This window comes from Bufo bufo, chromosome 2 (genome assembly GCF_905171765.1).
Source record: "Bufo bufo chromosome 2, aBufBuf1.1, whole genome shotgun sequence".
NCBI lineage: Eukaryota > Metazoa > Chordata > Amphibia > Anura > Bufonidae > Bufo > Bufo bufo.
This window is the reverse complement of record NC_053390.1, coordinates 528,160,598-528,187,679: the sequence shown is the minus strand read 5'-3', so window position 1 is coordinate 528,187,679 and position 27,082 is coordinate 528,160,598. Positions and strand designations below refer to the sequence as shown.

Sequence of the window (27,082 nt, the reverse complement as noted above, 5' to 3'; positions counted from 1 at the left end):
TGTATTGTGTAAACTGCCGTCGTCGCCTACTAGGTGCGTCATCGATGATGCGCAGTCCATGCGCAGACGTGCAACCATCCGCAAGTACCGCACACCTTACTGCGCATGAGCTGCGCGGCACAGGGCTGCGCACCGACTCCGAACCCTCCAGACTAGAAACGAGGGATAGATGAAACATAAAGAACACACAGCACTCGGGAGTAAGTTATTAACTTAATATATAGAAAGACCCATCCATTAGATGCCTGGAGCACATGAGTACTGCCTACCAAGAAACCGAGGCAGGACCTTATTGAATACAGACATACATAATGATGGTAAAAGGATGGATCCATTTATGATTAATAATCAAAACGCATGTTATGTGTATCATAAAGCTACAGATACTGGCTAACAGTTTGTTAATTAGTGGTGATTGTAGTATAACAGAACAGTAAGATACTTACAGTATACAAACATCTGATCGTTCATGAGTCTACTCATACTTACTCCGTACCTGACGTGCAAATTCGGGAGCGTCAATCCCAAGATGATGATGGCTGTAATGCCTACCCTACAAATATCATACCAATCACTAGTGTTATTGTAATATTGCTTCAACATAAATGTGATGCCTGTTGCGTTAGATATTCAATCCGGTAATGAGGACAAAGGAACTAATCTGTCTCTATGTCTGTATTCAGACAACTATGTCCATTTGATTACCAACCACTATAAAAAAAGTGAGTGGTTGAAATAATGAATATAAATGTCATTTTAAACATTCCCATACCCCTTCTAATCACAGGAAGGCGGTAAACGCAAACCCTTCATTAAGCCCCTTTGGGCTGAGACTGTCCAGGCGATAAATCCACCTGGTTTCTTCTTGTAGAAGAATCACATCCAGGTCACCTTCCTTGCACCCAACCTTTTTTGGCAGATCCCCCAAAATTTGAGTGTCCTGTAGTCTCCCCCATGGTGGGTTCTCACATGCCTGGAGATGGAAGTATCTGCCGAGGTGTTACTACTACTAATATTATTAGATCACCTAGCCAACACCATCTACAGTGGTCTGGTGACTGTGTTTTTAACAACCGTAGTAACTTTTTTGTGTCACACGTCTGTACACCTAGTAATTTGCGTTTCCTGTATATATTTAGTGTTAGTTTTTAATGCATACCGAATAAAAGTGGAGTATTAATTTGACCTGGGCCAATATAGGTTTCTTTGCCCATGTAGGCATCTGTAAAAAAAGTTCTTGCATGGCCAGCATACTCACCGAACATCCATTGAGCATGTTTGGGATGCTCTGGATCGGCGTATATGACAGCGTGTTCCTGCCAATATTCTGCAACTTTGTATAGATATTGAAGAGGAGTGGATCAACATTCTACAGGTCACAATAAACAACTGGATCAACTCTATGCGACGAATAGCACCTTGATATGCCACACCTGTTAGGTGGGATGGATTATCTCAGCAAAGGAGAAGTGCTCACTAACACAGATTAATAGACAGATTTGTGAACAATATTTGAGAGTAATGGGTCTTTTGTGTATGTTGAAAATGTTTCAGATCTTTCAAAACCGAAAGTGTTGCGTTTCTATTTTTGTTAAGTGTAATATATATACAGTTGCAAGAAAAAGTATGTGAACCCTTTGGAATTATATGGATTTCTGCACAAATTGGTCATAAAATGTGATCTGATCTTCATCTAAGTCACAACAATAGACAATCACAGTCTGCTTAAACTAATAACACACAAAGAATTAACTGTTACCATGTTTTTATTGAACACACCATGTAAACATTCACAGTGCAGGTGGGAAAAGTATGTGAACCCTTGGATTTAATAACTGGTTGAACCTCCTTTGGCAGCAATAACTTCAACCAAACGTTTCCTGTAGTTGCAGATCAGACGTGCACAACAGTCAGGAGTAATTCTTGACCATTCCTCTTTACAGAACTGTTTCAGTTCAGCAATATTCTTGGGATGTTTGGTGTGAATAGCTTTCTTGAGGTCATGCCACAGCATCTCAATCGGGTTGAGGTCAGGACTCTGACTGGGCCACTCCAGAAGGCGTATTTTCTTCTGTTTAAGCCATTCTGTTGTTGATTTACTTCTATGCTTTGGGTCATTGTCCTGTTGCAACACCCATCTTCTGTTGAGCTTCAGCTGGTGAACAGATGGCCTTAAGTTCTCCTGCAAAATGTCTTGATAAATTTGGGAATTCATTTTTCCTTCGATGATAGCAATCTGTCCAGGCCCTGACGCAGCAAAGCAGCCCCAAACCATGATGCCCCCACCACCATACTTCACAGTTGGGATGAGGTTTTGTAGTTGGTGTGCTGTGCCTCTTTTTCTCCACACATAGTGTTGTGTGTTTCTTCCAAACAACTCAACTTTGGTTTCATCTGTCCACAGAATATTTTGCCAGTACTGCTGTGGAACATCAAGGTGCTCTTGTGCAAACTGTAAACGTGCAGCAATGTTTTTTTGGGACAGCAGTGGCTTCCTCTGTGGTATCCCCCCATGACATCCATTCTTGTTTAGTGTTTTATGTATCGTAGATTCGCAAACAGGGATGTTAGCATATGCCAGAGACTTTTGTTAGTCTTTAGCTGACACTCTAGGATTCTTATTCACCTCATTGAGCAGTCTGCGCTGTGCTCTTGCAGTCATCTTTACAGGACGGCCACTCCTAGGGAGAGTAGCAGCAGTGCTGAACTTTCTCCATTTATAGACAATTTGTCTTACCGTGGACTGATGAACAGCAAGGTTTTTGGAGATACTTTTATAATCCTTTCCAGCTTTATTCTTAATCGTAGGTCTTCTGAGAGCTCTTTTGTGCGAGGCATTATTCACATCAGGCAATGCTTCTTGTGAAAAGCAAATCCAGAACTGGTGTGTGTTTTTTATAAGGCAGGGCAGCTGTAACCAACACTTCCAATCTCATCTCATTGATTGGACTCCAGTTGGCTGACACCTGACTCCAATTAGCTCTTGAAGATGTCATCAGTCTAGGGGTTCACATACTTTTTCCACCTGCACTGTGAATGTTTACATGGTGCGTTCAATAAAAACATGGTAATATTTAATTTTTTGTGTGTTATTAGTTTAAGCAGACTGTGATTGTCTATTCTTGTGACTTAGATGAAGATAAGATCACATTTTATGACCAATTTTTGCAGAAATCCATATCATTCCAAAGGGTTCACATACTTTTTCTTGCAACTGTATATATATACACTCACCTAAAGAATTATTAGGAACACCATACTAATACTGTGTTGGACCCCCTTTTGCCTTCAGAACTGCCTTAATTCTACGTGGCATTGATTCAACAAGGTGCTGATAGCATTCTTTAAAATGTTGGCCCATATTGATAGGATAGCATCTTGCAGTTGATGGAGATTTGAGGGCTGCACATCCAGGGCACGAAGCTCCCGTTCCACCACATCCCAAAGATGCTCTATTGGGTTGAGAACTGGTGACTGTGGGGGCCATTTTAGTACAGTGAACTCATTGTCATGTTCAAGAAACCAATTTGAAATGATTCGAGCTTTGTGACATGGTGCATTATCCTGCTGGAAGTAGCCATCAGAGTATGGATACATGTTCTCATTCTGTTTACGCCAAATTCGGACTCTACCATTTGAATGTCTCAACAGAAATCGAGACTCATCAGACCAGGCAACATTTTTCCAGTCTTCAACAGTCCAATTTTGGTGAGCTCGTGCAAATTGTAGCCTCTTTTTCCTATTTGTAGTGGAGATGAGTGGTACCCGATGGGGTCTTCTGCTGTTGTAGCCCATCCGCCTCAAGGTTGTGCGTGTTGTGGCTTCACAAATGCTTTGCTGCATACCTCGGTTGTAACGAGTGGTTATTTCAGTCAGCTTGAATCAGTCGGACCATTCTCCTCTGACCTCTAGCATCCACAAGGCATTTTTGCCCACAGGACTGCCGCATACTGGATGTTTTTCCCTTTTCACACCATTCTTTGTAAACCCTAGAAATGGTTGTGGGTGAAAATCCCAGTAACTGAGCAGATTGTGAAATACTCAGACAGGCCCGTCTGGCACCAACAACCATGCCACGCTCAAAATTGCTTAAATCACCTTTCTTTCCCATTCTGAAATTCAGTTTGGAGTTCAGGAGATTGTCTTGACCAGGACCACCCCCCTAAATGCATTGAAGCAACTGCCATGTGATTGGTTGACTAGATAATTGCATTAATGAGAAATAGAACAGGTGTTCCTAATAATTCTTTAGGTGAGTGTATATATTTATATATTTTCAAATATTTTTTTTTAGACTACTAAGGGTTTAACAAATGCAATCATCAAATGACCATTACTATTCAGTAATGGAATCTATTTGTTTACTGATTAGAACATTCTGTATATTACAATGCAGTGCTGCCACCTGAAGACCTGCATTGTAATATACCAGTAATAGGCCTGGAAGCCTTGCACAGGCTTAGGCCTATTACTATTAAGGAACGCCTTCCCTGATCTCAGCAAGGTGATGGTGGTGCAGCCCCGGGAGCACGCACACTAGGGTGTTTAGCTCTCAGTTGCCATGGTCACATTTGACCATGGCATCTGAGGGGTTTAATGTCTGCAATTGGCATTATCGCCAATTGCAGACATTATACCCAGGTATTTGCTCTGTGAAACACTCTGGAGCAGACACCATCTTTAAAGACCCTACCGTCGAGGTATATATGCACCTTTCAGCATCGATGTGATACCCTCTGTAGTGACAGACAAACTGATTCCAGCAATGTGTCAGTAGAGATGAATCGCTTAAAATTAGATTTGGGAGCGGTTTGGTTGTATTGGTCAACCAATTCGATTCATGTATGAATCGGTTCTACCCAAGTTGAAAGTGCTTGAATTTGCATGAAAATTAATGTATGATACTCTGAGGTATCCTAGGAATCATATTTTATTTGTCTCGCTTCTTATGTCTTAAATTTTTTTTAGAATGTCTCTTTTTCTCTCTCCAAAATTCTGATTCGGATGGATCCACCTCGAATTTTAATTAAATTTAAGTCAGTTTTGAATCAATTTGCTCATCTTGATGTATCTATGACTGTGGATGAGCCTTTGCATATTGGCTATTGTTCGATGTGAAACTTAGTTTATTAGTTGTGAAGCGATTTGAGGGTTGTAAACTAGGATTCTGGCGTATTCTTGAGCTGTGGGCACCTCTTGCCTACCTGCTGATAATTTACAGCTTTAACCTTTAGACCTATGAAGTTTAGGCTCACTTTTGATGAGATCTGTGGCATACCATTTAAAATTGTCAGTTACTTTCTAGCAACATGTTTTTCAGCTCGTAGACTGTTGCTCACGAGCAACTGATAGAACTAAGCTGATATTCAGCAAATATTTGTGCAGTGTCTCACTGAAAAGGTTAATGTGATTGTACTTTATATACTGTATATCTCATTGACTGTATAGGGAGAGAGCAGTGGGTCCCTAGTTACTATTGCTAGGCATGGGCTGGCACCAACCCTTCTGCAGAAAGTGAGGTCAGTCTGATGCAGACAGTGAGTGTGTAAACAGCTATAGGAGCAGAGGTGTGCAAAGCAATGTTGGACTGGCCCACCATAATACCATAGATTTGTCCGGTTAGCCTAAACTTTGATAACATAGTGGAGTGGGCCCCAAAAGTCAAGTAGATAAAACTCATTTGGAGCTAGAATATGTTTATGTGAATCAAAACATATTATACATTATAGATATGGGGTGGGCTCCAAGCATAATTTCCTCTGGTGAGCCCAAGGAACCTCAAACACTGGTGCAAAGTGACAGAATATGTGCCCGCCCACCAAGGAAAAAGTTACTGGATTCTACAGGAAGTGTAACAATTCTACAAGTGGGAGTGCAAAGCATTCTGTCAGAAAAGGTACCATGGCTACAGACTTTACTGCAATAAACATCAAGTTCCCCATTATAAAAAATAAAATAAAAAATGCCTTATTACCTGTTTAGAGACTGTGATATATTGAGGAGATACTAATATAGTGAGAGGAATGAGTTGCACCCCTTAGTCAAGCTGGGAGAGATTGAGCAGATAATAAGAAAGAGACTTAACCTGCTGCCTCCTAGTCTTAGGAAACTGTACATGATAACTGTAAAGACTGTGCTTGACATATTCAGGGCCTGTGTAAAACATCTGCAAAGTTTCCCTAGTAAAGTACAGTGTACTACTGCATCACCAACACACTGCATTACCAGCCCATCCGGACCGTGGGACCCCTGCCTTGCACCGACAAAACCACATACACCAAGGGTACCTCCACTACCATCAGGCAGAGCACCCCAAAGTCCAAATTTGTCAGAGGGAAGAATAGGTGAGCACTCATGGCTGTCACGGCCTTTGGTGTGCGCCGAGACACGGTTGCCTTGCATGCTGTTTCCAGCAGCAACCTGTTGTGGTTACAGCTTGTAGGTGCCTCCTCCTTTCTCCTTGGGCCTTCCCTGTCTGGTGCCAGAGAGGTTAATTATCTAGCTGGTGGGCATTTAGGTGTGTCCTGGGTGTGGCCACGAGGTTTATATTGCCTGTAGCTTCCAGGCTGGAGTTAGTGGTACTCCAGCCTTGTTTGGTGATGGAGCTCTTCTCCTTTCCTGGGTGAACCTGCCCAGTCCTTGAGGGCCACCTTGTTGGGCATAAATTGTCTTCCTATTCTATCCTCCATGTTCCCCCTCCTTACCTGTGTGGGTTTATGTTCAGGGTGTGGTGTCTCGTCTCATTGTTGTTTCATGTCTGGTCGGTTGGTGTTTTATGTCCGGCATGTATGCAAGTTGTAGCCTGTTTGTTGTGCCTCCAGAAGGGGTGAACCAAAAGTAGAGTCTGTGAGCTGTTGCTGGAGTGCTGGTTCCTGTGTGTCAGTACGTACTGCATCCGTTTGGTGTTTGGATTGTAGTAGGTTTGTGTGGGTTCCAGTTTACCTTGGTGTGGTCTTCTGTTGTGCCATCCAGCAGCTGCGGCAGGGAAGTTACCATGCCTTCCTGGGTTCTTGGTTCAGTGGTTATCCCTGCCACTAGATACTTACCTGCCGTTTCACTTGGCTTCCTTTCCTTGCTGTTAGGCCTGCAGAGACTCCTGCTCTTCTGTGTCTTGGAAGAACAGGTCGTCTCTCCCCTGCTCCTATGTGAGGGATTATCAGGGCGACTCAGGGTCCTAGGTATCCTGGGTATGAGCCGTCCTACCATCCAGATCCGCTCATACGGTGAGGAGTTAGGGCGTGGATGCTTTAGGAGGTGACCTGCTCCCTTATCCCTGCATCCTGGCCTAGCTGCTTCCCCGTGTTGTGGAAATTTTATTAGGATGTGTATTTAATATATTGTGTATTGTCATCATGTCTCTCAGTGTCAGGTTAAACCATTGGAGTGGATATCTTCCCGTGTATGTCCTGTTACAGCTGCTGGGCGCAGAGGTCTCCGTCGGCGATCCTCATGCATGTTTATTTACAGGACAACGTCATTATCTCCAGCGGCTGATCAGGCGCACTAGAGACAACAAACGCACGTTCCTTTAATGCATCCACGCCAACAAAACATTGCTCTGCTGAACACATCAGTCTCCCCCGGCCCACAGCCCAGTGCTTAGCACATGGACCATTCGCCGACCGAGACCTCTGCGCCCAGCAGCTGTAACAGGACATACACGGGAAGATATCCACTCCAATGGTTTACCCTGACACTGAGAGACATGATGACAATACACAATATATTAAATACACATCCTAATAAAATTTCCACAACAGTCCCTCCTCTTTGTCATATGCTCGCCAATGTCCCTCGACGGATCTCGATCTTCTTCTTTGAAAAAAACAGTCTTTGTAAAGTCAATCTTGACACGTCTTCTTTTCTTCGGGAGGTGACTTAGGAGGTGGCGCTTCGCGTTGGTCGCCGGCTGGTTTGGGATCCTCTGCATCTGGTCCATGTCTGCATCTGGCGTCTTGTCTGTTCGGTCTTCGGTAACTCAGTCGATTAGACATCAGGAACATCTCACTCCGGCGTATAGAAGGAAAGGAAACAAAAAAAATAAGTACATGTCCCATTTCCTTTCACCCGGATCCAATGGAAAACCAGTGAGCCCCAAGAACTCCCAAAGCTTTAAAAAGGATTCTAACCGTCACTAGTCATAGCTCCGCCTCTGTCCTGCTCCTGTCAGTATGGGCCTGACCCTTGTCAATGGTGTCTGCTAGCCAGGCATAACCTTCCTCACAACCGGAGGATCCCACATCTACGGGTCGCCTAGCTGCCCGGACACCCATACAGGATTAATAAGCAAGGAGCAGGAGCCAGAGCTAATAATAATGTATCGTCTATCAACAAATGCCTCCTTGTAACAAATAAACAAAAGTGATACTGTGCATTCTTTGACTTAGTTGAGCAGCTTCTTGCAGTGACCGGTGTGGATCCAGTTGTCTCGTCCTTCGAACTTCAGAGAGGTTGGCGTCATCAGCAGCACCTGGAATGGCCCAAGATATCTCGGCTCTAGTCCCGTCCTCGGATGTTTCTTTAGCACGGCCCAATCACCTGGTTGACTAGAATGAACACTGGTTATTGAGTCTGGGTCCGGAAGAGAACTCCCGAACCCGGTGGTGGACATCGGGCTGCCTGGGGGCATACCTGATGGAATAAAAGGGTTACAGTGGAACATTCAGGCCATGGATCGGCCGTGATTTTTACCTTCTTTGCAAAAATCAGACCCAAGTACCAGCAAAGAAAAGGATTGACATTTGAGAGGTTAGAAAGTTTGAAGATCGTTGTTTTCTGCACCACTTTCCCCCCCTTCTCATCGTCCTTAAAACCAGGACGAAGAGAAGCTGGATTAAACATGGTGCATCGTCTCAAGGTTAGATGGAGAGATGACAGAGAGATAGAGAAAGAGAAAAGCGCTTCTCTTGAACTCTGCAGTCCTAGCGGGACGGGATTACATGACAGTGTTAGTTCGCACTGTCTGGGAATTTTGAATGCCCTGTTGCTGGAGCTCGATGGATTCGTGCAGCCACAGTTCTGCCTTCTGGAGGGAACCATGGCTTTGGAGTCTAGTGGGGAATTCACGGACAAACTTTTCCCAAATCCAGACCTCAAAGGTCCCTTCTTTGGGGATGGTCCACTCTGAACCTACAGTCCCTTGGTGCCAATCTTTGAGGGGCTTAACAACTCCTCCTCCATAGATGGATTTTATGTGCTGCTTCGCTGTCCTATAGTCAGAAGTGGTACCCTTCTGTTCCCTAAACTCATGCTCGAGCTACAGTTTCCAGCGACCTACGCAAGGAATTTTTCTAAAAGTAGGTGCGTCCACCTCCAGTGTCCGCGACAAACGCCCTGGACGGCTGCTACTCCGATTCGTTTGCCTCTGAGGTGCCCCAGGGTTTCTAGCACCGACACACGGACTCCGTTCACCCTAGTTAGACCTCAGGAAAAGGAGTAACAGCGTGAGGAAAAGGGCTCTCGCCGACACTGGAGGTGGACGCACGTTGTCCTGTAAATAAACATGCATGAGGATCATAGTAATTTTATCTGGCATTGATCACTGAGCAAGGCTGGATAAAATTAGCTCCAGTGGTAATGGTAGGTTATAGTATACATGTGTTTGTTAGCTAGCTAGCTAGCTAGGTTATTCTAAATGATGGTGTCTTATCTTCCTATGTCATCACTTCCTGTATCCTTGTCTTGGGCCAGCCCCTTTTTACACCTTTTGTTAGTAAATAAAGGTGAGCAGACTGAGAAGGGCGGAAGGAGGCTCTCAGGATTTTTCTATCAAGATGGTAACATTGGTGTCTGTCTCTGACTGGGGCTGAGAAGAGGGACTCACCTTTTTCCTTACACAAACTTTGATGCGAGCTGATTGCAACTATTATATTTACCACAACACCCGCATACCTAATATCATACGGTGGGGAGTTTCCCCCACTCCCCACCGTGACAATGGCCCAGGGAGCACTGGAGTGAAAGCTGCCACCATGAGTATAACTATCCTCTACAATACCCCACAGCTCCCTGTATTTTCCTAAAACAACTAGATTTTCAGCTTTCAGTTTTAAACTGCACAAAAAAATACAGTATGAATATGGACTTGGATTGCACACTATGGGGGAATTTAGCACAAGGGTAATATTTGAAGTCAGTTTGCCTTGAGCCTGCATTGGTATACTTTGCGCCAAATTTATCAAACTGCGCATGTTCCTTGTGAAATTTGTCTCATCTTTAAACCTAACGCTTATCTAAAAATGCTACTCCAGTTTTCTGCACCAACCCCTTACTGGAGTGGCTTTGGGACGTTTTTAACTTTCTTGCGACTTTTCTAAAAGTCAGTCATAAATCTGGAGTGAAACGAATTTATATAGCTAACCACGCCCACTTTTCCATCTTTTCAAAAATGGAGTAAAAGATATAAAAATGCAAAAAGTCGCAAAATTTTTGCGCAAGTGAGCTCAAATAGTCTCAAAAGCCTTATTTTGCCACTTTTTGAAAGCATGATTCTGGAGTGCAGGGTTTGCAAAATTCCCCCCATGTGTATTTTTCCTGGACTTAGCTTCTACTACATACATTACTACAAAAGCAATTCTACGAAATAGAGTGATTTCCTGTTAAAGACTTGTCTTCACACAGCCATTCAGAGACTCCTTTATGGGGGGGTATGGTACTATTGAAAACAAAAATAGCATAAATGGTGCTCCTGAGAAGTTGATCCACCCTCTGTGACATTCATTGGGCATTAGAAAAAGGACTGTGTTTATGAGATAACCCCATTTAAAGGGTATATGTCTGCAGATTTTTACCTATGAAGCTGGCTGACCTGTTGCATATACTCTTGGCAGCTGAAGGCATCTTTGTTTGTCCCCCGTTCATATGTGCCCGCATTGCTGAGAAAGATTGTTTTAGTATATGCAACTAAGTTTCTAGGAGCAAATATAATTACTGCATCTCTAAAACATAGTAAAAAATATGTCACAATTCCTTTATTGATATGCATGACTAATAAATGGTTTATTGCACAGCTATAATGTATGTGAGACAAAGCAATAATAGTACTAGTTCTATGAAGCATGTAAAAAGTGATAGAAAAAGCATAAACAAAGCATGTCTTAAAGGGACTGTCCAGCATTTTTTTATTTGCCTCCCCAGTCAGCTGTATCTGCTTCCTGCCACTCTATTATGCATCCTTGTCTCTCTTCATTGATTTTCCTGGTCCTGACGGTCAACTTCCGCAGATATGGGGTTATGTGTGTCACTGTCAATGACTGACACATCAACACTGAGACCAGTCATTGGCTGCAGCGGTGTATGTGGCCCTGTTTGTGTGGAAGTTGACAGATGGTGCACCAGAAGTGAAGATTGCCATGGAACTGGAATTGAGAGATGGGGAGCAAATGAATATGGATTTTCCACAGGTACAGCTACCTGGAGGGCAAATTAAAATAAAATAAAATAAAAAATATATATTAGAAAAGAAAAGATGAAAACCCCCTTTCTTTAAGGCTGATAAAAACAGTGTTTCATATCTGTATAGAATTATTCACAGGATTCAGGATTTAGAGGAACTTTCTTCATGATTATATTTCCATCATATTTGAAGGGAATTTCACTTGTATAGCACTTGTTTCTATCATAGGCATAGCAAGAATCCTCATCAGATGCAGATTTACTGCAACTTCCCTGAGAAACAAGAAATGGTTCACCACCGATGTCAATTTCCACAGGGTCACATTTTTGGCAACTAAAAGAAAAAAATACAATATTTATGTTATACTAATATTCAGAACTACTTAGTATATGAAAGCACAAATATCAAATCTGTAGTCATGGCACTGAATGCTTCCTTCCCTTTAGATTTTATTCACATAAACAGCTAAAAAGTAAAATAATGAGAAGTGTGCAGATTTCCACTTTATTCAGTGGAAAAATGGCTCAGGAGGGAGTTTAGTGCTAAGATCCTATTTTGGGCACTAAATATAAAGTTTAGAGCTGTGGGATGACCATTCAAATAAAGTTAGAGGCCTCATTCAGGCAGATGTTTTGTACTGTGCCCATATTTCAAAACCAGGGGAGTAGTATGTCTCCTTACGGAGAGGTAATACTTGCCTCGGAAAAATGTATACAAATTAGCTCTCTTTCCAAAGATAAAAGAAAGCTGAGCTTCCAATGCCACCCAATGTAAGATAGCAATCTTATAAGTCAATGCTTAACCTTTTAAACAGGCCTTGAGGCATAATTTAGGATTGTAGCTAAGCCAGCACCTCATCTGCAGACAGCTGTTTTGGGGGTGACTGCCTGATCAGTGCTTAGCTTAAATTGGTGAGAGACCTTTGTCTGAAACCCGGGGATAACATTTCTCTTTATGGAGTGAGCCTAGTAGGCGTAAATAGTCTTATAGGCCAGTCAAATACCTTATAGGTATGCAAATTAGCTTTCTTTTCAAAAAGAAAAGAAATCTGAGCCTCTAGAGAAGTGATGGTGAACCTTTTAGAGACTGAGTGCCCAAACTGCAACCGAAAACACACTTATCTATCGCAAAGTGCCAACACGGCAATTTACCCTGAATACTACAGTCCAATATAGTATATCTTCCATGTACTTTTTTAGTTAGCTATTATGGCCTGCCTACATTTAAAGTGCTGTTCATATTGGTACACCATAGACTTTTTCTAGGGTGAGGGTGCCCACAGAGAGGGCTCTGAGTGCCGCTTCTTGCACCAGTGCCATAGGTTCACCACCACTGCTCTAGAGCCACCAGATGTAAGGTAGTTATCATAAAAGTCATATTCCAAATATAACACCTGAACCCCCTGCAATTACACTGAACTTAGACTTAGCTTATGTTGATATGTTTATGGCCTCCATTTTACATATGCCTTAGGGCTCATGCACACAAATGTATTTTCTTTCCGTGTCAATCCATTTTTTTTTGTGGACCATTGACGGAACTATTCATTTCAATGGGTCCGCAAAAAAAACGCAAGTTACTCAATGTGCATTCCGTTTCCATATGTCCATATTTCCGTTCGGCAAAAAAATAGAACATGTCCTATTATTGTCCGCATTACAGACAAGGATAGTACTGTTCTATAAGGGGCCAGCTGTTCCGTTCCGCAAAATACGGAATGCACACGGACATCATCCGTATTTTTTGCAGATCCGTTTTTGGCGGACCGCCTTAAACTAATGCCTCTGATGGATACCGTACTGTCTGTCACCCATAGAGTTCAATTCTAAAAAAGTGTATATGTTTAACAGTTCCTTTTTTTTTTTTTACTGGATACCATTGTATGGAATAGTATAGTCTACTATGCTGTTACACAGTGTCGGACTGGGGTACCTAGGGCCCACCAGTAAAATTAATTTTGGGGGCCCACCGTACTGATACATTCAAAATATAATAAATAATTTAACAAGTTTTTTTATATGAACATAGGCTGGTTGAGGTGCTGTACATTGAATATATGTATGTAGTACAGTAACTCTACTGTGTTATGTGCCACTTGTGCAGGGGGTGGGAGACTAGGGGGCCACCTTGCTCAGGGGCCCACTGGGGGATTCCCCTGTACCCCTGTGGGCCATTCCGAGCCTGCTGTAACATACAATCTTTTTTTATGCGGTACACTGATGTACATCAGCCAGACAGAGGCTGATACTCTTTTGGCCTCCGTCTGGCTAAGGTAACCCTAGGAACATGTTCAGCAGACATTTTGAGCGATGTCTTTGAATAAAGTAACGTCATGCCAACACAGCCTTATAGCAACAAGGATCATTTTCTATAACTTCAAGTTATAGCCCGCAAGTGCTTCTGCTCAATGTCGGCAAGACCCGGTGCTGGAGGTCACGGGTCTCGCGGGAACAGCAGCAGTACTCAGAACTGCATCTGCTGGGCGCTGCCGGCTGGCTAGTGTGTGTTCCCACTGGCTGTGCAGATACCCTGACCCACTCACTCACTTAACTTAAGTTACTGCCTGACTGTTCCCATCTAGGGCGGAATCGGGATGCTGCTTGCTTGTAGACAGGATGTATCCTTCTCCCGCCCTGTTATCTCTGCCCCCTAGTGACGGGTCACATGAGAAACTAGTGACCCGCGCACCGCCAGTGCCACCATTAGGGAAACTTGGAGCAGACATAGCATCCTCTGAGCAAGCCACATGCAGTCAGTAGTGGCAGTAAGTTGAAGGGGGTAATGATGGGCTGCTTGGACATAATTAAGAGTAAATAAGAGTAATAATAAGTGAAGAGAAAATAAAAGTGTAGTGGAGAGATATAAATAATGTGCAGCCAGCAGATGAGGTGCTGGTGAAACACATCATGGCAGCCAGCAACAGAAGGCTGCGCAATACTGCATAGCAGACATATGGCAGCCTTTTGGAAGGCTATGGACATTATAAAAAAAAAAAAAAAATACAGTCCCATATAATTAAAGGGGTTGTATCATCTCAGACAATGGAGGCATATCTCTAGAATATGCCCCCATTATCTGATAGGTGGTCCCACCTCTGGGACCCGCACCTATCTTGTAAACGGAGCCATGAAAGTCACGCAGGGCACATGCACATCCACCCTCCATTAATTTCTATTGAGCTGATGAAAATGAATGGAGGGCGGCTGTGCATGCACGGTGTACCCTCCGGACTTTCATGCTCCGTTTACAAGATAGGTGCGGGTCCCAGAGATGGGACCTGCCACCTATCAGACAATGGGGTATATCCTAGAGATATGTCCCCATTGTCTGAGATGATACAACCCTTAAGATCAGCCCCTCCAATACAGTCCCATGTAAATAACATTTTCAGTTCCCTTCTGTTAGCTCCTTCAACATACAGTCCCAGAAGCATCTTATACGCTTTGCTGGTACTGTAATACGCTGCTGTTTTTCAACATGAGAATTTGTGGAGAAAAAACAGACGTAATCTGCAACGTGTGCAGGTAGCCTGGGTGGGGGCCAAGTGAAATGTATACAGTCTGGGTGGGGGCCAAATGAAATGTATACAGTCTGGGTGGGGGCCAAATGAAATGTATACAGTCTGGTTGGGGGCCAAATAAAATATATATAGCCTGGGTGGGGGCCAAATGAAATATATACAGTCTGGGTGGGAGCCAAGTGAAATATATACAGTCTGGGTGGGAGCCAAATGAAATGTATACAGTCTGGGTGGGGGCCCAAATGAAATATATACAGTCTGGGTGGGAGCCAAATGATATGTATACAGAGCGAGTGGCGGGGAAGGGGCGGGGGTAATGGGGTTGCGGGGTTAATGGGGGTGGGGCCCCCAATCCAAAGTTTGCCCTGGGGCCCATAGACCTCTAGTTACGCCACTGCCTCCCTGCTTTTAGATTGTAAAGTTTGTGTACTTCCATCCTATAGTCAATGGCTACCTTTGTAAAACTGCTGCAGCTAGGTAGTAATGCACACAAAACAGGCCATATACATCTGTGAGCCAATAATGGTATATGCTCACTTTAAGGGTCCATTCACACGTCCGTTTTTTTCTTTCCTGATCTGTTCCGTTTTTTGCGGAAACAGATCTGGACAGATCTGGACCCATTCATTTTCAATGGGTCCTGGAAAAAAATCGGACAGCACAATGTGTGCTGTCCGTTTTCCGTTGTTCCGTTCCGCATGTCCGTTTAAATATAAAACATGTCCTATTCTTTTCCGCAAAATTCGGATCCTGGAACAAACAAAGTCAATGGATCGCAAAAAACGGAAGACATTCGGATGTCATTACGTATGTCATCCGTTTTATGCGTGATTCCGTTCCTGGAAATTACATTTTACATTTTATTTTTTTTCAAAGAAATCCAAACAACTTTATTTGCTTATTGAAATTATACATGTTCCCGTTTTTTGCGGATCCGCAAAAAACGGATGCCATACGGAAAAATTTTCAGGAACAAGGATCCGCAAAAAACGGACACGAAAATCGGGATATAGAAAATACTGACGTGTGAATGTGCCTAAGGCCTCTTTCACACGGGCGAGTATTCTTCGCAGATGCGATGCGTGAGTTGAACGCATTGCACCCGCACTGAATCCTGACCTATTCAATTTCTATGGGGCTGTGCACACGAGCGGTGATTTTCACGCATCACTTGTGCATTGCGTGAAAATCGCAGCATGCTCCTCTTTGTGCGTTTTTCACGTAACGCAGGCCCCATAGAAATAAATGGGTCGCGTGAAAATCGCAAGCATCCGCAAGCAAGTGCCGATGCGGTGTGATTTCACGCACGGTTGCTAGGAGACGATCGGGATGGGGACCCGATCATTATTATTTTCCCTTATAAAATAATTTCCTTATAAAATAATAGCATTCTCGAATACAGAAGGCATAGTAAAATAGGGCTGGAGGGGTTAAAAATAAATAAAAAATAATGAAACACACCTTAATCCACTTGCTCGCGCAGCCCAGCTTCTCTTCTGTCTTCTTTTTGCTGAGTCCAGGAAAAGGACCTGTAGTGACGTCACTCCGGTCATCACATGGTCCGTCACATGATCTTTTACATGGTGCTGGATCATGTGACGGACCATGTGATGACCGGAGTGACGTCACTACAGGTCCTTTTCCTGCACACAGCAAAAAAGAAGACAGAAGAGAAGCGGGCTGTGCGAGCAAGTGGATTAAGGTGAGTTTAATTTAATTTGTATTTTTTTTACCCCTCCAGCCCTATTTTACTATGCATTCTGTATTCAGAATGCTATTATTTCCTTATAACCATGTTATAAGGGGAAAATAATACAATCTACCCAGCAACCTAACCCAAACCCGAACTTCTGTGAAGAAGTTAGGGTTTGGGTACCAAAAATGCCGATATTTCTCACGCTAGGCCAAAACGCATTACAATGTTTTGCACTCGCGCTGAAAAAATGTGCAGGTTCCCGCAACGCACCCGCACCTTTTCCCGCAACGCCCGTGTGAAAGAGGCCTAAGGCACACTTCATATTAGAGTGCAATTTTGCATGGGATTTAATATAACACCCAATTCAAGATTTTTCAGTTATACCTCTCCTCCCTGAAAGTCCACTCCAGCAAAGTATGAACAGAGCAGGTCTCTATTCTGACTAACAGAGGGGTATCCAGAGCAGGGAGCCCTTTTATGACTTTCATATATGTAAGGCATGGGTTTCTTCACAAATTTAGAAGAGGATGCATTCTAAAAAAAGGATAAATACTATAAAGTGGCTTAAACAGTGCACCCTAAAGCAAAACAACAGGACATAACTCACTACATTCAAAATCATTATTGATCACAGCTTGTGCTACAAGTATTATAGCATACAGTTTTGACAGATTATAGACAAAATCAGTTCTTAATGGAGAGGTCGGATCTGAAATGTTTACTCTGCTCTTCAGGGGAATCCTGTGGGAAGAATATAGAAAAATAAGTTATTGCATTGTCATTTATTAGCATTACTATATTATTATTGTTGTTACCCTGTCCTACAAGAAATGTAAAGCTGAAGTAATGCAAATAGGATATATAGAAATAACAAAATAGAACAGGAATCATTGTGATAGATGTAATGTAGAAGCAATGTCAACATTCAATTATACTGGTTAGAGAAGTTTGGCTGGTTGTCTACAACATCCAGAAATAATAAGTGTGACACAGTAAGGGGTTGTGTCTGGCAAAGCAGATATTTTCCTTCCAGCATGTGCGGCTGGGCTGGTTTCCAGCCAGGTGAGGTCAAATACTGGACCGGAGTTTAAGTGCCGGTCTGGGTTTTAGCAGCACTTGGCTGTCCTTAAATAGGCAGCTGTGGGCTTAGCATAGAGGTCTCTCTGTTTATGGGATCTGAGGCTTCGTGCCGTGCTGGAGGGCTGAGAGCCGCATGCTTGCTCCAGTAAAGTATTAAAAGGGTTGTATCACGAAGCATAGTCTATATTTTTCAGAGCAGCACCTGGATCTGAATACTTTTGTAATTGCATGTAAAGATTTAGTGTAGCCAGTGAGTTAGGCTAGTTTCACACTAGCGTTGTTGGATTCTGGCAGGCAGTTCCGGAAATCCGGTATGCCAAACGGATATCATTTGTTTCAGGATCCGTCTGAAAAATGCATTGAAATACTGGATCGTCTCTCCGGAAAAACAATCCGGGTATTTATTTTTTTCAAATTTTTAAAGGTCTGAGCATGCGCTGACCGAGAAAAACGATCTGTCAATGCGGCAATTTCCTGAACACTGGTACCGAATCCGGCATTAATACATTGAAATGGAAATTAATGCTGGATTCCCGCAAATGTTCTGGAATTTTGGCCGGACAAATACCGTAAAAGTGACGGAACGGAAGACATCCTGATGCATACTGAACGGATTGCTTTCCATTCAGAATGTATTAGGACAAAACTGTTGTGTATTTTTCCGGTATTGAGCCCCTTTGAGAACTCAATACCGTAAAACTTTAACGCTGGTGTGAAAGTACCCTTATTCAATAAAATGTATCTGTATAGCGCCACCTGCTGTTTGTTCTTTTTTCTATTTTTTGTCTGTCCCACTGAGCTGGTCAAACATGCTCAGTTTAAATCTTCAACTGCCACCAGCTATATGTTGTTAGAAGCTGTGGCAGTTAGAGGTAGAGAGCTGCAGCAGAAAGGACACGTCCCCTGAGCTACCAGGCTGAAGATAATCTAGTAGAGCAATTGGAGCAGTGAATGTGGAGATCTCTGGATCCAGTTCTAGCTTGTTAGAAAGAGATTGTCATGTACTATATAATGTCTGGTTTTCATTTTTTACATCAATTATGGAATATTCTCTTTAAAGGGGTATTTGGGTTGTGAGAAGTTATCCCCTATCCTCTAATAGATCGGTGGTAGTCCTATTGATGGGGCCCTCATCGACCCAGTACCCCTCGGGCCCCCTCAAATGAAAGGAGTGGCAGGTTGGGCATGAAGTTCTGGAAATAGCATATATTTGGCTGTCTCGGGAAATTCCATAGAGATGTCACGACCATGGTCATGGTCGTGACTCTGGACCCGCATGCTGTTTGTCACAGTATGGCGGCCTGAGCTGTTACTGGGCAGCTTGCTGTTATGGGCGTGCGGTTTCCACCTGACAAATGTGTTTTTGTATGTGTGCACTTTCCCTGTTTGTGGTGCACGAGCTTTGTGTATGTGTGCACTGTGATGCTTCCCTTCACTTGCGGTTGTCCGCGGCAACGTGTGGTGTTGTCTGCATGTGGTGGCAGTGTCTCGGCCTGCTGGCTGTTCCCCAGGACATAGTAGCCACCCATGCTGTTGCCGGTGGTAACAGGTGGAGTGGAATGCTTGTTTGTCCTTTTCCCTTTAAGTGGTTTCACTATCCTGTCTGGCTGTCTGGCTGTCTGGTTTGTGTGGGTGTGGCCACTTGGGCTATTTAGCCTCTGCTGAGACCTGTAGCTGAGGGGTACTCCAGCCTTGCAGTAAGCTGGAGTCATCCTCCTGGTCTCTTATACCATCTGCCAGTGAGGGCCACACTTGTGGTCATAAATATTATGTCACGATTTTACTTTATGTGTGTGTGGTGTCTATTCTTACTGCAGCTATGGATCTGGGTTCCTGTGTGTTTTTGTGTGTGTTGTGTTCTTTCTATGTTTGGTGTGGACGTCAGCATTTAAGCACGGGATCCAGTCAGTGTGTCTGTGGCAGGTAGGGGTGGAAGTGGTTTTACTCACCTGCCATATCCATAGGCTGTTTAGGTTTCCCCTTCCTTGCAGCTTGGCCTGTTTAGACTCCTGTTCGTCCGTGTCAAGGAGGAACAGGTTGTCTTACCCAGCTCCTAGTTCAGGGATCCCTTGAGGGCTAGTAGGACCCGAGGTTCCTGAGTAAGTCCTACTACCTCAGGGTTGGCTCAGTATAGCTAGGAGTCAGGGTCAGATTTAGGGATGCGTTAGGAGGTGACCTGGCCGCATAATTCTGTTGTCCTGGTCAAGCAGCCTACTTATTATTGACACCGCACGGCTGAGGGTTTCCCCCACCCTCAGCCGTGACAAGAGATGAATAGAGTGGCAGTACACATGTCCGATCTGCCACTCTGTTCACTTTGGGGGGTGCCTGAGGGCTATGGATCCCCATTCTCATGATCAGTGGAGGTCCCAACAATCTAATAATTATTGCCTATGCTGTGGATAGGGGTTAACGTCTCACAACCGAAATACCCCTTTTAATGCAGTCTTTCTTTTTACAAATCATGATTCTTTACACTCACGTTATTTGAATATTTCTTTCTAGAATTTCTACATTTGGGTCTTCTTTTGATGGGACAAATCTGGAGGTCACCTTAATACATTTGCACTTGTTGTCCACCAAAACATGTTCTTGGCCACCGTAATACTGACCTGAAAATGAATTGCTTATTATTCAGTTTACAACAAAAACAGAATGCTATCATTTAAAAAAAATCCTTTCAATAATGTGAATGGAATGACAGCTGGGGATCAGCTTTATTCATGTAAGAAATTGTTCAGTATGTGGCAGATATATTGTATCTTTATGTCAAACCCTGTCAATTTCTCATGCCATTGTAACATGCTTTTGGAATGAAAAATGATAAAAGTTAATAAAGATTATATTTAAAAAATAAAAATAAAAAAAATCCTTGTAACATGCACATGAAATAGCAATATTGAATGCATATACTACTGACGGAAGCTAAATAGTGTAGAGGTTGCACTCAGCAAGAGCCTTTGGTGCCTTAGGATAGCAACAGAGTCCTCTGACCTCTGGAAATCCTATCAGTGATTGACAGAGATAGCTGTCAATCACTGATAGGACTGCCTCCTTGACTGCAAAGCCCTGAATGAGCATGGATATAAATGAGTAATTTACATTTTTTTATCTTTTCCTATAAAACTATATATCAATCTACTGAGTTCATCCTGCTCTATAACATGCTTCCTTCATCTCAGACACCACATTCAATGTGACAGGTTTCCTTTAACAAACATTGGGGCAGATATATTAAGATTAACCTCTTAAGGACACATGACGTACCGGTACGTCATGATGTCCTGGTACTTAAGGACACATGACGTACCGGTACGTCATGTGTTGTTCCGATCACTGCCTGCCCGGTCCGGCAGTGATCGGAACCCGGTGCCTGCTCAAATCATCGAGCAGGCACCTAGGGCTAATGCGCGGGGGGGGGGTCCCGTGACCCCCCCATGTCGGCGATCGCGGCAAACCGCAGGTCAATTCAGACCTGCGGTTTGCTGCGATTTCTGCAGTTTCTGATCCCTGCGGTCCCTGACCGCGGGGATCAGGAACTTTAGTATTCCTAAAATAGATCTGTATCCCTCCCCTGCACCCCCCGAGTGATTTTAGCCCGGTGGGAGGTGCAGGGGGAGGGTTGCGGGCGGTGTGGGCGGTGCGGGAGGCGGCGGTGCGGCAGGCGGGATCGCGATCCCCCGCCCGCCTCCCCTTGAATGATCGTTGGTTCTAGTGGGGATACCAGGGTGCCAGCACATTGCTGGCACCCTGGTATAAACGGCTGACATCTGCGATGCGATGTCAGCCGTTAACCCTTTCCATACAGCGGTCCGTACGGACCGCTGTATGGAACAGGTTAACAGCGCAGGGAGCTCCCTCCCTCTCCCATCGGGGGGCTGCTGTGCCTTTGCAGCCCCCCGATGGGAGAGGAGAGAGCCCAGAGAGCCCCCCTCAGCCCTGTGCTTACCCTTCCCCGTCTGCGCAGTTCTGAGCAGACGGGGAAGGTTCCCATGGCAACAGGACGCCTCTCAGGCGTCCTGCTGTCCATGGTGCTGAACAGATCTGTGCTAAAAAGCATAGATCTGTTCAGTGTAAGTAAAATACAGTACAGAACAATATATATTGTACTGTACTGTATTATACAGACATCAGACCCACTGGATCTCAAGAACCAAGTGGGTCTGGGTCAAAAAAAAAGTTTAAAAAAGTGAAAAAAAGTAAAAATCAAAAACACATTTATCACTGATTAAAAATGAAAAAAATAAAATTCCCTACACATGTTTGGTATCGCCGCGTCCGTAACGACCTGATCTATAAAACGGTTATGTTACTTTACCGAACGGGTGACGCCATAAAAATAAAAAATAAAAAACTAGGATGAATGAAATTTTGCCCACCTTACTTCCCAAAAAAGGTAATAAAAGTGATCAAAAAAGTCGCATGTACGCCAAAATAGTACCAATCAAACCGTCATCTCATCCCGCAAAAATCATACCCTACCCAAGATAATCGCCCAAAAACTGAAAAAACTATGGCTCTTAGACTATTGAAACACTAAAACATGATTTTTTTTTTGTTTCAAAAATGAAATCATTGTGTAAAACTGACATAAATAAAAAAAAAGTATACATATTAGGTATCGCCGCGTCCGTATCGACCGGCTCTATAAAAATATCACATGACCTAACCCCTCAGATGACCACCGTAAAAAAATTAAAATAAAAACGGTGTAAAAAAAGCCATTTTTTGTCATCTTACGTCACAAAAAGTGTAATAGCAAGCAATCAAAAAGTCTTATGCACCCCAAAATAGATGCCAATCAAACCGTCATTTCATCCCGCAAAAAATGAGACCCTACTTAAGATAATCGCCCAAAAACTGAAAAAACTATGGCTCTTAGACTATGGAGACACTAAAACATTTTTTTTGTTTTAAAAATGAAATCATTGTGTAAAACTTACATAAATAAAAAAAAATAGTATACATATTAGGTATCGCACGTCCGTGACAACCTGCTCTATAAAATTACCACATGATCTAACCTGTCAGATGAATGTTGTCAATAACAAAAAATAAAAACGTGCCAAAAAATCTATTTCTTGTTACCTTGCCGCACAAAAAGTGTAATATAGAGCAACCAAAAAATCATATGTACCCTAAACTAGTACCAACAAAACTGCCACCCTATCCCGTAGTTTCTAAAATGGGGTCACTTTTTTGGAGTTCTACTCTAGGGGTGCATCAGGGGGGCTTCAAATGGGACATGGTGTAAAAAAAAACTGTGCAGCAAAATCTGCCTTCCAAAAACCGCATGGCGTTCTTTCCTTCTGCGCCCTGCCGCGTGCCCGTACAGCAGTTTACGACCACATATGGGGTGTTTCTGTAAACTACAGAATCAGGGCCATAAATAATGAGTTTTGTTTGGCTGTTAACCCTTGCTTTGTAACTGGAAAAAAAATATTAAAATGGAAAATACTCCAAAAAAGTGAAATTTTGAAATTGTATCTCTATTTTCCATTAAATCTTGTGCAACACCTAAAGGGTTAACAAAGTTTGTAAAATCAGTTTTGAATACCTTGAGGGGTGTAGTTTCTTAGATGGGGTCACTTTTATGGAGTTTCTACTCCAGGGGTGCATCAGGGGGGCTTCAATGGGACATGGTGCCAAAAAAACAGTCCAGCAAAATCAGCCCTCCAAAAACCAAACGGCGCACCTTTCACTCTACGCCCCGCTGTGTGCCCGTACAGTAGTTTACGGCCACATATGGGGTGTTTCTGTAAACAGCAGAGTCAGGGCAATAAAGATACAGTCTTGTTTGGCTGTTAACCCTTGCTTTGTTAGTGAAAAAATGGGTTAAAATGGAAAATTAGGCAAAAAAATGAAATTCTCAAATTTCATCGCCATTTGCCAATAACTCCTGTGCAACACCTAAAGGGTTAACGATGTATGTAAAATCAGTTTTGAATAGCTTGAGGGGTGTAGTTTCTTAGATGGGGTTCACTTTTAGGGAGTTTCTCCTCTAGGGGTGCATCAGGGGGCTTCAAATGGGACATGGTGTAAATAAACCAGTCCATAAAATCAGCCCTCCCAAAAACCATACGGCGCACCTTTCACTCTACGCCCCGCTGTGTGGCCGTACAGTAGTTTACGGCCACATATTGGGTGTTTCTGTAAACGGCAGAGTCAGGGCAATAAAGATACAGTCTTGTTTGGCTGTTAACCCTTGATTTGTTAGTGGAAAAAATGGGTTAAAATGAAAAATTAGACAAAAAAATGAAATTCCTCAAATTTCCTCCCCATTTGCCAATAACTCTTGTGCAACACCTAAAGGGTTAACAACGTATGCAAAATCAGTTTTGAATACCTTGAGGGGTGTAGTTTCTTAGATGGGTCATTTTTGGGTGGTTTCTATAATGTAAGCCTCGCAAAGTGACTTGAGACCTGAACTGGTCCCTAAAAATTGAGTTTGTAAATTTCTGAAAAATTTCAAGATTGCTTCTAAAACTTCTAAGCCTATAACATCCCCAAAAAATAAAATATCATTCCCAAATCAATTCTAACAAGAAGTAGACATATGGGGAATGTAAAGTCATCACAATTATTTTGGGGTATTACTATGTATTACAGAAGTAGAGAAACTGAAACTTTGAAAATTTGCAAATTTTTCCAAATTTTTGTTAAATTAGGTATTTTTGGTGCAAAAAAAAATAATTTTTTTGACTTCATTTTACCAGTGTCATGAAGTACAATATGTGACGAAAAAACAATCTCAGAACGGCCTGGATAAGTCAAAGCGTTTTAAAGTTATCAGCACTTAAAGGGACTCTGGTCAGATTTTTCAAAAAATGGCCTGGTCCTAAGGTGTAAAAAGGCTGTGTCCTTAGGGGTTAAAGGGGCTCTCTTGGAATTAAGAAAATTAAATTACTGAAAATACTTAAATATTACTTTATAATAAATATAGTCCCAAATACCTTTCATTAGTTATAATTGCTCGTTTGTCTGGGGAGAAATCATTAGGAGAAATAAAATGTCTGCCGTCCTATTAGTGCACAAAAAACCTGCCCTAATGAAACAGCAGGATAAGTTAGTTCACAATACTGAGCTAAAGAGCTGCCTCCTCTTCCTGTCTGCTCTACTTGTCAGGAATTATGCTGAATACAACTGAAAAGAACTTCAGCTGAATCTCTGTAGGAGTGGGGTTCATGAGAAGTCATGAAGTACAGAGAGGAGGTGGGGATGTGGCTCATGAGCCACATGTATGAAGTCTTCGTTACCACAGTCTGTCCTGTCCATCCTCTCTGTACTTCATGTCTCCTCATGAACTTCATTCCCACAGCGGTTCATCTAAAAATCGGCTGTATTCAGGGTCATAATACCTGACAGGAAGAGCAGAGAGGAGGCTAAGGCCTGAAGTAACTTGTCCTGCTGTGTGATTAGGACAGGTTTTGTGTGTACTAATAGGACGGCGGCCATTTTATCTCTCCTAATGATTGCTCCCTAAACAAATATAAGCCATTAAAACTAATGAAAGTTATTTGGGACTATATTTATAATAAAGTAATATTAAGTATTTCATTTTATTTTTTTTTCCGGGAGAACAACTTTTGGGTTTATTTTGCACCAGAATATTGTACTTTCGCTATTTTTAATTTGCTCCAAATTTATGGTGAATTGTTAAATGTGCCTAAATCTGTGATGTTGTTTTACAAACAGAGACACAATACAACACAAAAATCCATATTGCAACACGATGCGCCATAGGGCTTCATACCATCAAAATGTTAAACCACTTTTTGAAGCTGGTATAGTTTTGTCCAAAACCATGCGCCAAAAACTGTCTAAGACTGTGACTAGATAAGGTGCAAAGTAGGTGCAGACAAAAATCTGACACAAAATGTATTTAAATAAAAAAAGTCTAGAATGTCGTAAATAGCAATAAAAGAAAATTTTGGTACATTCACGTCATATTTGGTACAATAAGCGTGTGCCACACATTCTCCCAGAAATCAAGACACAATCCACACAATAGCTGATATGGTACCAAATGAGCTAAAATAACAGTGTTAACAGTTTAATGCACAAAGAATTGAAGTAAAAAATATATTTTAGCAATATATGGTATATATACACAGATTTGTTACAGACATTTCTGCGAGTTGTCCCATTGATGTGAATGGAGCTTGCAGAAATCCATCCACATGGTAAAACAACCAAGTCAAATTAAAGAATGGCCTTTTTCTGTCAAAGCAATTTCTTAGAAGACTGCGCTGTATGTGAACATACCCTTATATTGCTTTTATAATGAATTGGATAAGCTAAGAATTATGTCATTGCTTTGTATAGAAACTTTACCTACCTGTTACATATACAGCAAAAAGTAGTAAAACTGCTGCCCGTAACACACTGAACTTCTCCATTCTTTCTCTCCTTCTTCTAATGAAGATATCCAATAAAGATTAAACTATAAGACAGGGGGGGGGGGGGTGAGAAACTTTCTGAAACTGTCGCTACTTAAAAATAACATCTTGGTTTCAGTATTAAAACCAGATGTTACTTTCATGGACTTAAACAAGTGCTCTGCAGAATACCATGGTATAGCAAGGAAGAGACAGTTTCTAATAGATGTTACTACACATTAGAATGATTATAAAATTATATATATATATATATATAAATATATATATACACTCACCTAAAGAATTATTAGGAACACCATACTAATACGGTGTTGGACCCCCTTTTTCGCTTCAGAAACTGCCTTAATTCTACATGGCATTGATTCAACAAGTTGCTGATACCATTCTTTAGAAATGTTGGCCCATATTGATAGGATAGCATCTTGCAGTTGATGGAGATTTGAGGGATGCACATCCAGGGCACGAAGCTCCCTTTCTACCACATCCCAAAGATGCTCTATTGGGTTGAGATCTGGTGACTGTGGGGGCCATTTTAGTACAGTGAACTCATTGACATGTTCAAGAAACCAATTTGAAATGATTCGAGCTTTGTGACATGGTGCATTATCCTGCTGGAAGTAGCCATCAGAGGATGGATGTTACGCTGAGCGCTCCGGGTCCCCTGCTGGCCTCGGAGCGCTCACAGCGTATGCCCCCAGGCAGCACTCCAGAGTCTCGGCGTGTGCGTCATCGCTCTCTAGGGCGCGCGCGCGCTGGGACTCTTAGATTCAAAGGACCAGTGCACCAGTGATTGGTGCCTGGTCCAAAGGGGTTATTAAGGGTTAAGGTTGTGAGAGGCAGTGCTGACTTAATTAGGCTGCACCTGTGCACTGCCCATTTATACCTTCTCCTCCCACAGCTTTCTGCCGGATCTTTGTGCCTTGTGCCTCAGAGAAAGCGTTCCCTACGATGTTAGTTTGCCTTACCTGTTGCCGTACCCGTTGCTACCGTCC

General features: G+C 42.7%; 1 protein-coding gene across 1 annotated transcript; it reads right to left on the bottom strand.

The window, feature by feature from the left end:
• Positions 1-10,955: 10,955 nt before the first annotated feature.
• JCHAIN (joining chain of multimeric IgA and IgM) lies at positions 10,956-26,167 on the bottom strand. The gene is made up of 4 exons (XM_040417948.1): positions 26,030-26,167; positions 20,174-20,303; positions 17,272-17,352; positions 10,956-11,728 (listed from the first exon to the last, which is right to left on the bottom strand). Exons 1-4 carry the CDS (start codon positions 26,088-26,090, stop codon positions 11,524-11,526), a joined length of 477 nt encoding a protein of 158 aa, XP_040273882.1. The 5' UTR covers positions 26,091-26,167; the 3' UTR covers positions 10,956-11,523.
• Between the last annotated feature and the right edge of the window lie 915 nt (positions 26,168-27,082).